The sequence below is a fragment of the Hypanus sabinus genome, chromosome 17 (assembly GCF_030144855.1).
Source record: "Hypanus sabinus isolate sHypSab1 chromosome 17, sHypSab1.hap1, whole genome shotgun sequence".
Taxonomy (NCBI): domain Eukaryota; kingdom Metazoa; phylum Chordata; class Chondrichthyes; order Myliobatiformes; family Dasyatidae; genus Hypanus; species Hypanus sabinus.
This window is the reverse complement of record NC_082722.1, coordinates 41,474,028-41,486,916: the sequence shown is the minus strand read 5'-3', so window position 1 is coordinate 41,486,916 and position 12,889 is coordinate 41,474,028. Positions and strand designations below refer to the sequence as shown.

The 12,889-nt window shown below is 41.6% G+C and overlaps 2 protein-coding genes across 6 annotated transcripts in view; one reads left to right on the top strand and one right to left on the bottom strand.

Annotated features, from left to right (window-relative positions):
* Positions 1 to 12,889, top strand: part of lonp2 (lon peptidase 2, peroxisomal) — a 72,292-nt gene that overhangs the window by 32,095 nt on the left and 27,308 nt on the right. The window contains exon 10 of the mRNA XM_059992908.1: positions 615 to 741. Coding sequence (XP_059848891.1) covers positions 615 to 741 — 127 coding nt within the window. The remainder of the gene's footprint in view (positions 1 to 614; positions 742 to 12,889) is intronic.
* siah1 (siah E3 ubiquitin protein ligase 1) overlaps positions 2,789 to 12,889 on the bottom strand; it is a 77,151-nt gene continuing 67,050 nt past the window's right edge. For all 5 annotated transcript variants that reach the window (XM_059992910.1, XM_059992911.1, XM_059992912.1 and 2 more), the window contains one exon: positions 2,789 to 12,767. In XM_059992910.1, the coding sequence (XP_059848893.1) occupies positions 6,216 to 7,340 (1,125 nt within the window). In that variant the 5' untranslated portion in view covers positions 7,341 to 12,767 and the 3' untranslated portion in view covers positions 2,789 to 6,215. The remainder of the gene's footprint in view (positions 12,768 to 12,889) is intronic.

Genomic DNA, 12,889 nt, shown 5'->3' with positions numbered 1-12,889 from the left:
TGAATAAGTGCAGAGGTTTGAAAGGCTGTTGGCCAAGATGGGACTAACTGACTGGGCAACATAGTAGTTAAGGATGAGTTGGACTGCAGGACTTAATTCCATGCTGGATGACTCCAGGAATCAACAATATGGAGAAAACTGTTGTGAACATAGTATGTCAAATGAAAGAAATATGTGAACTTTTCTCCCTTCTGGAAGGACCATTTGCATCATGTGCAGTGGGAAGGAAAGAATCAGGCAAGTGTTGTATCTCTTGTTTGGTAACTTGGGAAATGAGTAGGTAGAAGATGTAATTTATCTGAATGTTGGGTTGGAAATATAGATTCAAAATGTAGTCATATAATTTTCCATGGTTATATTTTAATCTCTTTTGGTATTTATTTAATTCTGTTCAATGTCATGCTTGCAGTGGTAGCTTTGCATTATAGGATTGATTTCCATTCTGCTCGCAATGAATATTGTACAGTTATACATTACAAATTAATGTGACATAACGCTTAATTTAAAGGCACTTGCGAATTGAATGGAGGATTCTGAAATGTTCCCTTCTCTGAGGAGAAGCAAGAGATTTTATATTCATGTGTAATTTAATTCATCTGTTCTTTGAATATTAGGCTATATTCAAGAGGAGAAGATGGAAATTGCTCACAGGCATTTGATTCCTAAACAATTGGAGCTACATGGCCTAACACCCCAACAAATTCAAATTCAACATGAAGCAACTGAAAGTATCATTAGCAGGTCAGTAATGTTTATAGCATTGCACCTTCTTGCAAAATACAGATTTTATTGGTAGTTAGTTTTCCAGACCAAATTGAGCATTATAGCTTTATTACATGAGAAATTGACATGATAAATCATATGCAAACACAAGGAAATCTGCAGATGCTGGAAATTCAAGCAACACACACAAAATGCTGGTGGAACGCAGCAGACCAGGCAGCATCTATAGGAAGAAGTACAGTCAACATTTCAGACTGAGACCCTTCATCAGGACTAACTGAAAGAAAAGATAGTAAGAGATTCAAATTATATATACAAAATTGAGGATACAAGTTCTGATGATTCATTTGCTTGTGCTGGGGAAAATTCAGTTAGTGGGAAAAATATCAGTTCCCATATATGATTCTACAGACAAATGTTAAAGCAATTACATGGTTTGAATATTTTGTAATAGGCATAATGAATTTAAAGTAATGCTTTTGGAATTATTATCCGAATTACCAGTACATCAGTAACTACCATACTACCTTATCATAAATTTTGAACTCCGCCAGTTGTGTACAATTATTTTACAATTTCTCAGTCAGATGTGTTAAGTGCAGTTGTGTTATGAGGGAGAGAAGGAATGGCAGAGAAAAGTGGGAGGGGAGCAGTAATGCGAGGCTGAAAAGTAAAAATAGAAGATAAAGGACGGCAGAAATCTAGTGAAAGTCAAATTAAGGAAGGAGGGTATTATTGAATTGGTGTGTGTTGATCTGGTGAATGTATTTGTGGATTGAGAATTCCACATGCTTTAAATATGTTCTCATTGTTATCTCCTGAACATTGTCCAGCAGCAGAAGTGTCCTTGGAATGACAGTTTATCTGTGCTTAGACAAAACTTGCTCAGCAGAGAGGCTGCTTTAGAATAAATAACTTGCTCAAAAGGTTTTCATTCATATTCATTGTTCAAAAGCATGTTGTAGGGCTTTCATAATAAAATTGCATATTGAAGACTGTTCAAAGTTAAAACTACTTAATCATTGTAAATTGTAACCAAGAAACAAAATAGTAAATGGTGTATTATGAGCAACACACAAAATGCTGGAGGAACTCAGCAGACCAGGCAGCATCTAGGAAAAGAGTACAGTCAATGTTTCGTTAACTGTACTCTTTTCCTAGATGCTGCCTGGCCTGCTGAGTTCCTCCAGCATTTTGTGTGTTGCTTGGATTTCCAGCATTTGCAGATTTCCTCTTGTTCATGAATGGTGTATTCAGTGATAATTGACGTTGTATCAAATTCACCACCCAGTGTTAAATGAGATCCTGATTTAAGATATAGGCAACAGATATTTGATTGGGCAAGTGTAATATTTCATAGCAAAATAGTAGACTTTAAGGTGCCAATTTCCAGTGTGGATCTGAGGAACTGATGCTTCAGTTGTTGGTAATCCATGAAAACAGCTGACACACACAAAATGCTGGTGGAACACAGCAGGCCAGGCAGCATCTATAGGGAGAAGCAATGTCGACGTTTCGGGCCGAGACCCTTTGTCAGGACCGTATGTGGTGGTTCTGTCCTGAAGGGGATAATTCTGAATGGAATTTTATCTTTGAGTCAGGATTTTTTCTCAACTTTAAAAGATTTATGTCCTCGTCCAATACAGATTAAAGGAGTTTATTAACATTTTTCATGTTAGATATGGTGGAGGGAAATGTGTCTGGCTTTTATGGTACCTGATGGGCTGAAAGCAGTTGCTTATTGTATATTTAAAATTTGTAACACCAATCCCTGCTTGTAAAACTGGAAAAAGGTTATCCTATTGAACAGTTGTTATTGGGAGGTCTTTTTAAAATTACAGGGATTCTCTGGATTATGGAAGAGCTGGTTTACGGAATCTGACTTTACACAAATTTTCCCATACAGTTTTAAAGAATCTTTCAAGGTAGTGATAATAAAATGATAAAAATAGATAAAGCACATTCATTTCCATTATAATTATGATTTCCAATAGATATTCCATGAAATATCAGGTAAAGGATACTTTATTGGTCAAGGAATTCAGTAAGAAAGTCATGTGCAGCTGTATAAAACTTTGGTTAATTTGGAATAACGTGTGCAATTTTGGTAGCCCCATTGTAGGAAGGATTTGGAGCATTAGGAAAGGGTGCAGAACAAATACCAGGGTTCTGTCTGGATTAGAGAGTATGAACTATAAGGAGAGGTTGGACGAACTTGGTTTATTTTTTTCTGGAGCATAGGAGGCCAAGGGGCAACCTGATATGTTTATAGTGTTGCTGGATGTATAGGTAAAATAGACAATCAGATTTTTTTTTGCCTAGGGTAAAATAGTCAAATACTTAAAGACATGCATTTAGGGTAAGAGGGAGAAAGTTCAAAGGATGTGTGTAGGGCAAGTCTTTTTTTACCGAGTGCCTGATGGGTGCTGACAGGGATAGTGGCAGGAGCATATACAACAGTGGCTTTTGATAGGAGTTTTGATGGACATTCAGATGTGCAATGAATGGATGGATGTTGGTCATGTACAGGTGTTGTGGTTTCTCGTGCCCCACAAACGACCAGGAGATGCAGAAGATACTTCAAAAAGTATTAAACTTTAATTTGCAAATCAAAGCTGAGACAGTCATTGAGCTAGTTGCTGATTGCCCACCGATCCTTGTACATAGCATTTTTTATAGCAATCTCCTGGTTTAGTTGCATTAGCATATCCAATCGGTCTACAGTTGCGTATCACAAGTACATCCACCACTATTGTTTCTACGCATTGACTTAATCATGTTCTAATCTACATCTCTTAGCTACCTCTCATTAACACACCATTGTCTTCTACATTCTTAAGATTTCATTCTCCTACTAAGCTAGATACATACATAGCAAATAGCAAGCTCAAAGCTGACTATATAGTTTTGGTTACACAGCAAACAAGGCAACTTTTATACTCCAATATATCCCCCCTTTGAGACCCATAGGTGCTCACACAGAGAAAGAAGACTAAGAGTCCGCGCACAAAAGCCCCAATAAACTCAAGCACTTATTCCCAAATCTCGGGTTAAACTATAATTTTCTGCGCCAAGACCTCAAAGTATTCTCTCCTTGTTACCCTGGGCCACTGAGCCAAAAACCTGTCCCTCTGTACCTGAGACGGGGGATAAAAACTCAGAAGCCCTTACAATCTATTCCCACACTGTCGTTTTGCTCTTGTTCATCCTGCAGGTGTTGTAGGCTGTAACGATACATTTTCGGTGTTTCTTTCTCCACTAAGTTTGCTTCAGTAATTGCCACGAGCATCGGAAATTGTTTGGTTGCAGCACACACTACAAGAGATTTGAGACAAGGAAGAAAACAGCACAGCACAAGCGCACAGCTCAACAATATAATACTGACAGTTATTGCCATTTTGGTCAGCCAAGCTCCCCATCCTCCGAGTCTACTTTCTAACCAGTCAAATAACTGATGTCTGGATCCTGCATTCTGTGCGCATACCTCACACTGTGACAAGACAAAGTTCACTGAAGCCTGTAAATAAGGTGACCAAAAACCATTCTTCTTTATGTTCTTTATCACTTCTCCCCTTGCACAATGGTCAATCCCATGCGCTTCTGAAATCAGAATCGTCAGTAGAGGGGTGAGCGCTACCAACAAACCATCTTCCATGCTCCACAAGCCTTCCGGGTTCTGCTTGGCCCCCCTTTGTCTCCACATTGTCTGTTCTGCCAAAGTTGCCTTACCTTGTATTTCAATTAGGTCCTCTACCACAGATTCTGGAGTTAGGCCTACATGGGGGGTGGGGGGGTACAATGACAGCTGATGTACATCCAGACGCTTTTCTGGCTGCCTCGTCAGCAGTTTGGTTTCCCTTTGTTAGTACATCATTTCCCTTTTTATGTGCCTGGCATTTTACTATAGCCAATGCTTTAGGTTTCATCATGGCTTTTATTAAATCTAGAATTCGCTGACAATGTTGTATGGGATCTCCACTACTTTTTTTAAAACCTCTCTGTTTCCACACTGCCCCGAACAAATGGCATACTCCATGAGCATATGCCAAATCAGTATAGATGTCTACTTTCTCACCTTCCATCATTTCACACGCAGCTGTCAGGGCTTTGATTTCTGCTAGTTGGGCGGAACACGGTTGGGGACAGGACTCCATCCTAATAATCTTATAGCTCGACTGATCCTGCTGCTCTACTGAGAACCCTGCGTGATTTCCATCATGATCCCTATAACAAGAGCCATCTACGAACAGAACCTTTTTATCTGCATCCTCTAATGGTTCTGACCGTAATTCTGCTCTCAATTTGACAAATGCCATCGTCTTCCCTACACAATCATGGGGTTCTCCTTCATAGCCCAAAGGGACAAAATCGGCTATATTACTGGTAGTGCATCTCTGTATAGTTATGTCTGGAAATGTCAATAGCATCTGATACACTGCTATCCTGGCTGGCGTCAGCACAGATTTCCCTCTTTCCAGCAATTCTGCTACTTTGTGGTGTGTGCACAGGATAGCCCAGGGTTACAGATGATGCTTTTTCATATGCATAGTACAGCGCCGCCAATCCCTGATAACAGGGTAGATACCCTTGAGCCACCTCATCTAGTCTCGTACTGTAGTATGCTATCGGCTGCTTTGCTTTTCCTGTGCCTGTCTCTTGTGTTAAGACCGCTGTGACATAACCCTCCTGTCGGTTGGATACATACAAATGAAAAACCTTCTCGTAGTCAGGCAAAGCTAATGCTGGTGCTGACTGCAATTCCCGCTTAATAGAATTGAAAGCTATCTCTGCCTCTCCATTCCACTGTAAGCCGTTATTCAAATTTGTATGTCCTGCTTCTTTCATCACCTTTCTCAAAGGTGCCACAATCTCAGCATATTCTCCTATCCAATCTGAGCTGTACCCTGCCATTCCCAAAAACATCATCATCTGCCCTACAGTCTGGGGTTTTGGGGCCTTAGTTATTGCCTCAATCTGATCTGGTGCTATCGCCTTCACTCCCTTGGATATTACCCTGCCTAAGTATTCCACTTGCTGCATGCAAAATTGCAAGTTTCTTTTTGGATACTTTATGTCCTCCGTGCGCCAGCTTCTCTAAGAAGGTTATAGTGTCCTGCTCACACTGTTCCTTACTGTGGGAGCAAATCAACAGGTCATCCACATACTGTAACAATGTACTTTACAATGGTATGCCCTCTAGGTCTGCCTTCAACACCTGATTAAAAACATGTGCTGACTGTTTAAACCCTTGCGGCATTCTGGTATGGGTATACTGAGCACCTCTGTAAGTAAATGCAAACAGATACTGACACTGGTCGGCCAGAGGAATGCTGAAGAAAGCCGAACACAAATCAATCACTGAAAAGTAACTTGCTTCTGGTGGAACATTAGTCAAAGCGTGTGTGGGTTGGGGACTACCGCTGGCCAGTCCTCTACCACATCATTTACTGCTCGCAAATCATGCACCAATCTCCACTTAGATTTATCTGCTTTTAAGACCGGCAGCAACGGGGTATTGCATGGACTGTTTGTTCTTTTAAGCACTCGTATTTCAAGCAACCCTTGCACTGTCCCTCTTCTGCTTCTGGTCTTAGAGGGTATTGTGGTCTCCTGGGTGGAATTGCTCCTTTTTTCACCCTTATTTCCACCGGACTAGCTGTTGTTATTTTCCCTACATCTGTGTCATGCTGTGACCACAGAATAGATGGCAATTCATCTAACCTTCTATCTTTCTGCTGGCCTTTTTCCTTTCCCAGCAATGGCATGTGTGGTTGGGGAGTTATTTCGACCTCTCTCACTGTCCCTACCATATCTACGCTTACCATTATTTTAATGCAATTGTTGTCTTCTGATATCCACACCTCTGGCGTGATTTTCCTCCACACTGTTACGGTTTCAGCACTCTTAACTAAGGGTCCTAAGTCTTTAGACTGATATCCCTTGTTTACCAACAATGGTACGTGGGGCGCAGCCTCCGGTATCCTGTACCATTTTTCTAAAAAGGTGTTCCACTTAACTTGTAAAGCTGCCCCTTGCTTTCCAATTATCACATGGGTACATGCCTCCAGGTGCCATCTCTCCTCTAACTCCCTGTTCTGAGTTATGTCAAAAATCACTGTACAATGTAGCTCAGATTTGGGCATTACAGCCCTGGATAATATAGCCTGCACGCCCTTTTTCCATTTTTCCCAGGTTTCCTGAATCTGATCTGCGATGTCTCCTATCCAAAAGACATTAGCCGCCTTGTCTTCTCGCACTATCAATTGAGCCCCTGCTCTTTCCACACTCAGCCCATTTCTGGTGCATTCTAATTTTAATTCCAGTTTCAATAAGGCATCTCTGCCTAACAAATTAATCGGAGTTCCTTTAGATAATAGCACCAGCAAAACAATTCCTTTATTTCCCATTCTCAACTGCACTGGAGCCGTGCACTGTGTCAACTGTGTTTTCCCCGAGAACCCTACCGTCTTAATAAACGTTCCTGTCATGGGAAGGTGAAGGGCATACTGTGGCTGTACACAAGTGTACGTGGCTCCACTATCTATCATCATTGGTGTCAGTTGTCCTTCTAACATAACCTGAACAATGGGTTCCTCGTCTGCCTCCCTTGTTGTCATTGGGTAATGTCCCTTCCCACTCGAGTTCTCGGGGCACCCCTAATACCTCGCATAGGGGTTCAAAGGTCCGCTTGGGCCTGTGGGGGCTGGTCCTTGGCTAAACTTTAGTTCCCTTCTTATCGGTTCCTGCTGGTGTGTGACAGGCCATGGTGTAAATGGACAATGTCTTCCCATATGACCTGGCTGATTACATCCCCAGCACAGTCTCTCTACCTCTCTTTCCCCCTGTCTCCTCACTGGTCCCCTCTGCCCATAGCTCCTCTGTCCCACTCCTTGGGACTTCCAGTGCTGTCTGGGCTGTTTGAATTTAGTCTGTTCCTGATGGGGCATTTGTGGGAATGCTCCTCCAAAGACATTGATTATTGGCATGGGGTTTTCCGGCCCTTGTCTTAACAGTATGATCGGTTCCTCCGTATAGCGGTGCTTCATGCAGTTCGATGGCTGTACTCGGACCGGTGGTTGCTGGCAGCATCTTTTTGCTTTTCTCTTTTTCCTTCTTTTTGAGTTCTTCGAGCTGCATTTGTATTAACTTTCTTTGCACCGCTTCCTGCTGCTCAGCCAACCTTCATTTGTCTTTCCGGTATTTCTCAACCGCATGGACTACGTGGTCTCTAAATTCTTGTGGGGTCATTGACGTCAGCCCAACCACTTCCTCCAGTTTGGATTTTACTTGCGGAGGCATTGCATCCAAAATGCTATGTCGGAATAGTGTGGTGATAAATGAGCTATTTTCCACCTCTTGCTAAGTCTCCAGTCTCCACCTTTTCAACTGGTTTTCTACATAAGCTGCTGGGTTTTCAGTGTCTCCCAGTGGATCCCCCTTTAAGGCTTTGGGGTCCACTTTGGGTGGATAAAGCTTCCTGAGGGCCTGCCATACCCTCTGCCTCACTCTGTTAAACCCGTCTCCATCAGTTCCTGGGTCGTTTGAGTTTACTATGCCAGCCATTTCCATTAGTTCGTTAAATTTGGAGGTTCCCATCAACCTTATCAATAGTGCCTTCAAATCTCCCATAGCCAATAATCATCCCGCTGTTTCTTCTTCAAAGGCTCTAATCCATTTTCCTGCTCCTTCATGTAGATTGGGCAGAGTGTTTTTCAGCCCTTTTAGGTCCTGAGATCCCAAGGGATGTACTGTACTTGTCCTGATCCTTTAACTAACAATGGCATCATTCTTCCTCCTCCTTTCCATCTGCCCTGGCTCTCCTCCTCACCTGACTCCCCATCTGTCTCAGGGTATGTCTTTACTGCCTCCCACACAAATTTCTCCGGGGTCCTCTTCTTCCCTCGGTCTCCCTGTGGAGTCCTTCCTTTCTGTCTTGATTCAATACTTGGTTGGCCCCTGGAGTATTTTTCGCATCTCCTCTGGCAATCCCCTCTCAGTAACTTATCTAGCACTCTCTCTACTTCCACAAGTCGCTCCCCTACTGCCTCCTTCTGCTCTTCTAGGCTTCTGCCTCCTACCTCTTCCCCACAAATTCGCACATCCACTCTCTCTCCACTTAACTCTTGCTCCTCCAATGAGTCATCTTCTCTTTCTTCCTGTCCGTGTCTGTACACCTGTGGCAGGAACTCCTCATGATCCTTACTCGTGCTTGATTAACTTCTCTGTTGTGTTTTCTCCAAGACTCTCATCTTCTATCTTTTTTCCACTTCCTCTTGAATGCCTCATCTCTTCCTGCCCTGATGAGCCACTTTCTTTTCTAGTGTTACGTACCCCGTAACTGGGTCACTTACCAGCAAAGATAGAGAGGTCCGTTGAAGTCTGATGGTACTATTTTTAACAGTATTTATTGATAAAAATACACAAAATAATATCAGTGCAAACATACAGATAATATACGTCATCAATACTAAATCTAAAAGCGCGGGTATAATAATAATCCATAAGAAATAGCTCTATCGTTGTCTAGGGGATAATGTATTGTCGGATGGAAATATAAAAGTCACTTTGGTTCATTCAAGCTGCAGCGTTTTGGTTTGAGAGAGAGACGGGTTAAAACTTGCCCAGTCCTTTTATGATGTCAATCCTTCGAGAGTCGTTGGGAGTTGATTTCTCCGTTGTTAACTAAAAACCGTTCTTCCGTGGTAAAGGACTGCCGATTCTGGGGCAAATGGAAACAGATGCACGTGGCCTTCCCACTGGCTTTTGCTATTACGGGATCGCTAGCATTTCTTCTGGTGCATCTGAGGGGCTGTTCCCACAGATCCTCTTTTATCCTGACTCACAGGGTCGCAGATGTCAATCAGGTAGGGATGATGCAATCCCTCCAACAACCAGCCCACTTTGCCTGAGGGCTTCCACGAAGCACAGTATTGTAATACACAATTCCGTCTCTCTCTCATTTCCTGGGTCTCCTGAACTGACTCAATAGTGATCTTGTGATTCTCACAAAGGAGGGGGCTACCCCGCACCCTTTGGCCCCTCAGAGCTGTGGTACATTCATAACACTAGTCTGTTTATTTCTATGGTATAACCGATACTCCTCATACTCCTTTTCCTCTCTCAAGTATTTCATCCGTTCAATCTCTTCTTTGCCTGTTCCACCTTTATCCTTTCTGCCTGTATCTCCTTCCATATCACCGCTTTTTCCTTCTTGTATTGTTTTTTTTCCTTCTCATTATCCCAAATTTGTACTTCTCCCTGCATGTTTACTGTTCCCATCAGCAGGGGGCACTGCTTAGGGGTTCCTTCCTCATTATAGGGAGGGGGCTTTACTGTTTCTTTCACATCCAGGTACGGAGCTGAAGCCAGCTTCTCACTGTACCTTCCTCTCTCTCTAACAGGCTGTTTCTCCAGCACCTTAGTGTCTTCCTCACTTGTAATCAATATTCTACCTGTCCTCCTCAGCCTTTCTCCCTCCGTTCTGAAGAGTTTTAGCACTGCCATTTCTCATTCTCTTTTTTGCCCTCTTTTCTTAGACTTATCTTTTGGTTTGTAATTTTTAATTAGTGCCTCCATTTCCTCGCAAAAAGCTTACATCAAACGTTCCTTCTCTTGGCCATTTTGTGACCAGGTTTTTGGTTCTCTTTTCCCATTTTTCTGAAGTTTTTGTGATCTCATATTTATTTACTGGGATTTTTTTGCTCAGAATCTCTACTGCCATTCCTTTACCTGTCATGTTGTTCTCTCTTTATAAGGTATTTCAGAGATTCACAGTTTGTTTACTGGATAATATTATTTACTCTAATTCTATCGTCTATCTACCAGCACTTTAAACTATATATTGGACTTGTCTTGTTCCCTATTCTGTTCTGCCTGTACAGACCTCTATTTAGAGCGGAGTCCACAGAACTTTCTCTTTGTACCTCGTCTATTCAGACCCTTATTTCTTAAGGCGGTATCCACGAGGATTTTCTCTATTTTCCTTTCCCTGCCCGTTCAGACTTTCATTTCATATGAAGCGGTATCCACAGGGATTTTCTCTATTTTCCCTTTCCCTGCCCGTTCAGACCTTCATTTTATACGAAGCGGTATCCACAGGGACTTACCAACAACACGTGGAATTCTTCTTCACTTAACTTCTTATTAGCTTATTTGTACTTACCCTCACTGCAGTGTTCTTGATCAATCCTCTGAGCCTCCTGTTAACCCCCAATTCTGCCAGATTCTTTGGACCGGAGAGACCCTTCAGCAGTGGTTCCACACTTCTGAGACTCCAAAACCTCCCCAAAACCAACAGAATTCTTAGTCCAAATTGTCGCAAAAAGCGCTTACCTTTTGTTTGTGTGCACCCTTAATTCTGTTAGCCTTGTGGGGGTCCTTAGAGGACTAGGAAGCGTCCCCAATCTGCCATTTCCTTTTCTTTCTGGTCCTGCCGCGGTCGCCAATTTTGTCGTGGTTTCTCGTGCCCCACAAACGACCAGGAGACGCAGAAGATTCTTCAAGAAGTATTAAACTTTAATTTGCAAATCAAAGCTGAGACAGTCATTGAGCTATTTTACATAGGATTTTTTAAAGCAATCCCATTAGCATATCCAATGGGTCTACAGTTGCATATCACAAGTACATCCACCACTATTGTTTCTTTGCATTGACTTAATCATGTTCTAATCTACATCTCTTAGCTACCTCTCATTAACACACCATTGTCTTCTACATTCTTAAGATTTCATTCTCCTAATAAACTAGATACATGCATAGCAAATAGCAAGCTCAAAGCTGACTATATAGTTTTGGTTACACAGCAAACAATGCAACTTTTATACTCCAAAGGCAGAAGAGATTTAGTTTAATTTGGCAAAGACATTGTGGCCCAAAGCACCTGTTCCAATGCTGTATTATTGTATGAAAAGGCAAAAATTATAAGTGTATGCAAAGCAATACAATATAGTTATCTATAGAAAACTGAATTTTCTTATAGGGAAAATGGTTTATCTACAGTCTGCCTGTACTTATTAAGACGTACAAACTAGCTGGATGAACTCAGCAGGTCAGGCAGCATCCATTGAAGTGAGCGGTCAACGTTTTGGGCCGAGACCCTTCGTCAGGACTGAAGAAGGAGGGGGTAGGGGCCCTATGAAAAAAGGTGGGGGGGGAGGGTGGAAGGCGAAGAGAGACGGAGATCACAGAGGGTGAGCAGTGAGAAATGGTCTCACTGAACTCCCATTGAAGAGAAGATTTAAACTTCTTCAGAAGTTCGCACACCTCGGAGAGACTTCGCAGCGGAGTAAACTTATTAGTTGATATATTTTTGTAAATTAAAGAGTTTGTCACCTTATCTATTCTCCTCACCTCATTGGTAGATCTCCTCTTAATCTCTCTTTTTCCATATATCTCTGAGAATGCTGATAATGAGGGTTTTAAATTTTTTTTAAATGGTTGGAATTAATGTTTTGTATAATCCTACCATTTCCAAATCTTTCTTCAAGGAATAAGATCTGTTTTTGGTTTTAAGAGTCCCAGCTTGGATTCCAAGAGCTTGCCATTAATTGAACAGTTTTTAGCATCTCCAGTGTGTTGTCCTACTTTCTGCAGTATTCACAAATCAATTTGTAAATTAAGTTTTGAGGTAATTTGTTAATTGCACCACTGAGGCAAATTTCTAACAAATATTACATGATTCATAGTAAACACTTTGCTTTTAAGGAATCTTTGGAGGCATGAGCTAGGGTGGAGAAGATGAAACTATATTTAATGATAAAGACAGAGGACGACTGCATTATTTATTTCTGGTCATTTTATTCAGAAAGCCAGAATTCCTCTATAGCACATATTTTTGAAGCTTTGGGAATAAAGGGGAAATGTCTGTCAGAAAAGCAAGGATTGTTTTTAGATGAGATTTGATATTTAAACACACTTGACAATCAGTGTAATGCATTTGACAGTGGACCACTTACTTCAGTGCTTCTCGATCTGATTTGTATTTTGATGCTGGTAAGTTTCTTATCAACCAAAGAAGTGGAGTGATTACCTATATTCAAACAAACCTATAAAAATAGAACATTGGAAATAGACCCACGGTTAATAATGGATCATGTTACATTATGCTGATAGTATCAACTGCATTGTTAAATTTCATGAAAGATTTTCTTTCAAAACCAAGTTAACA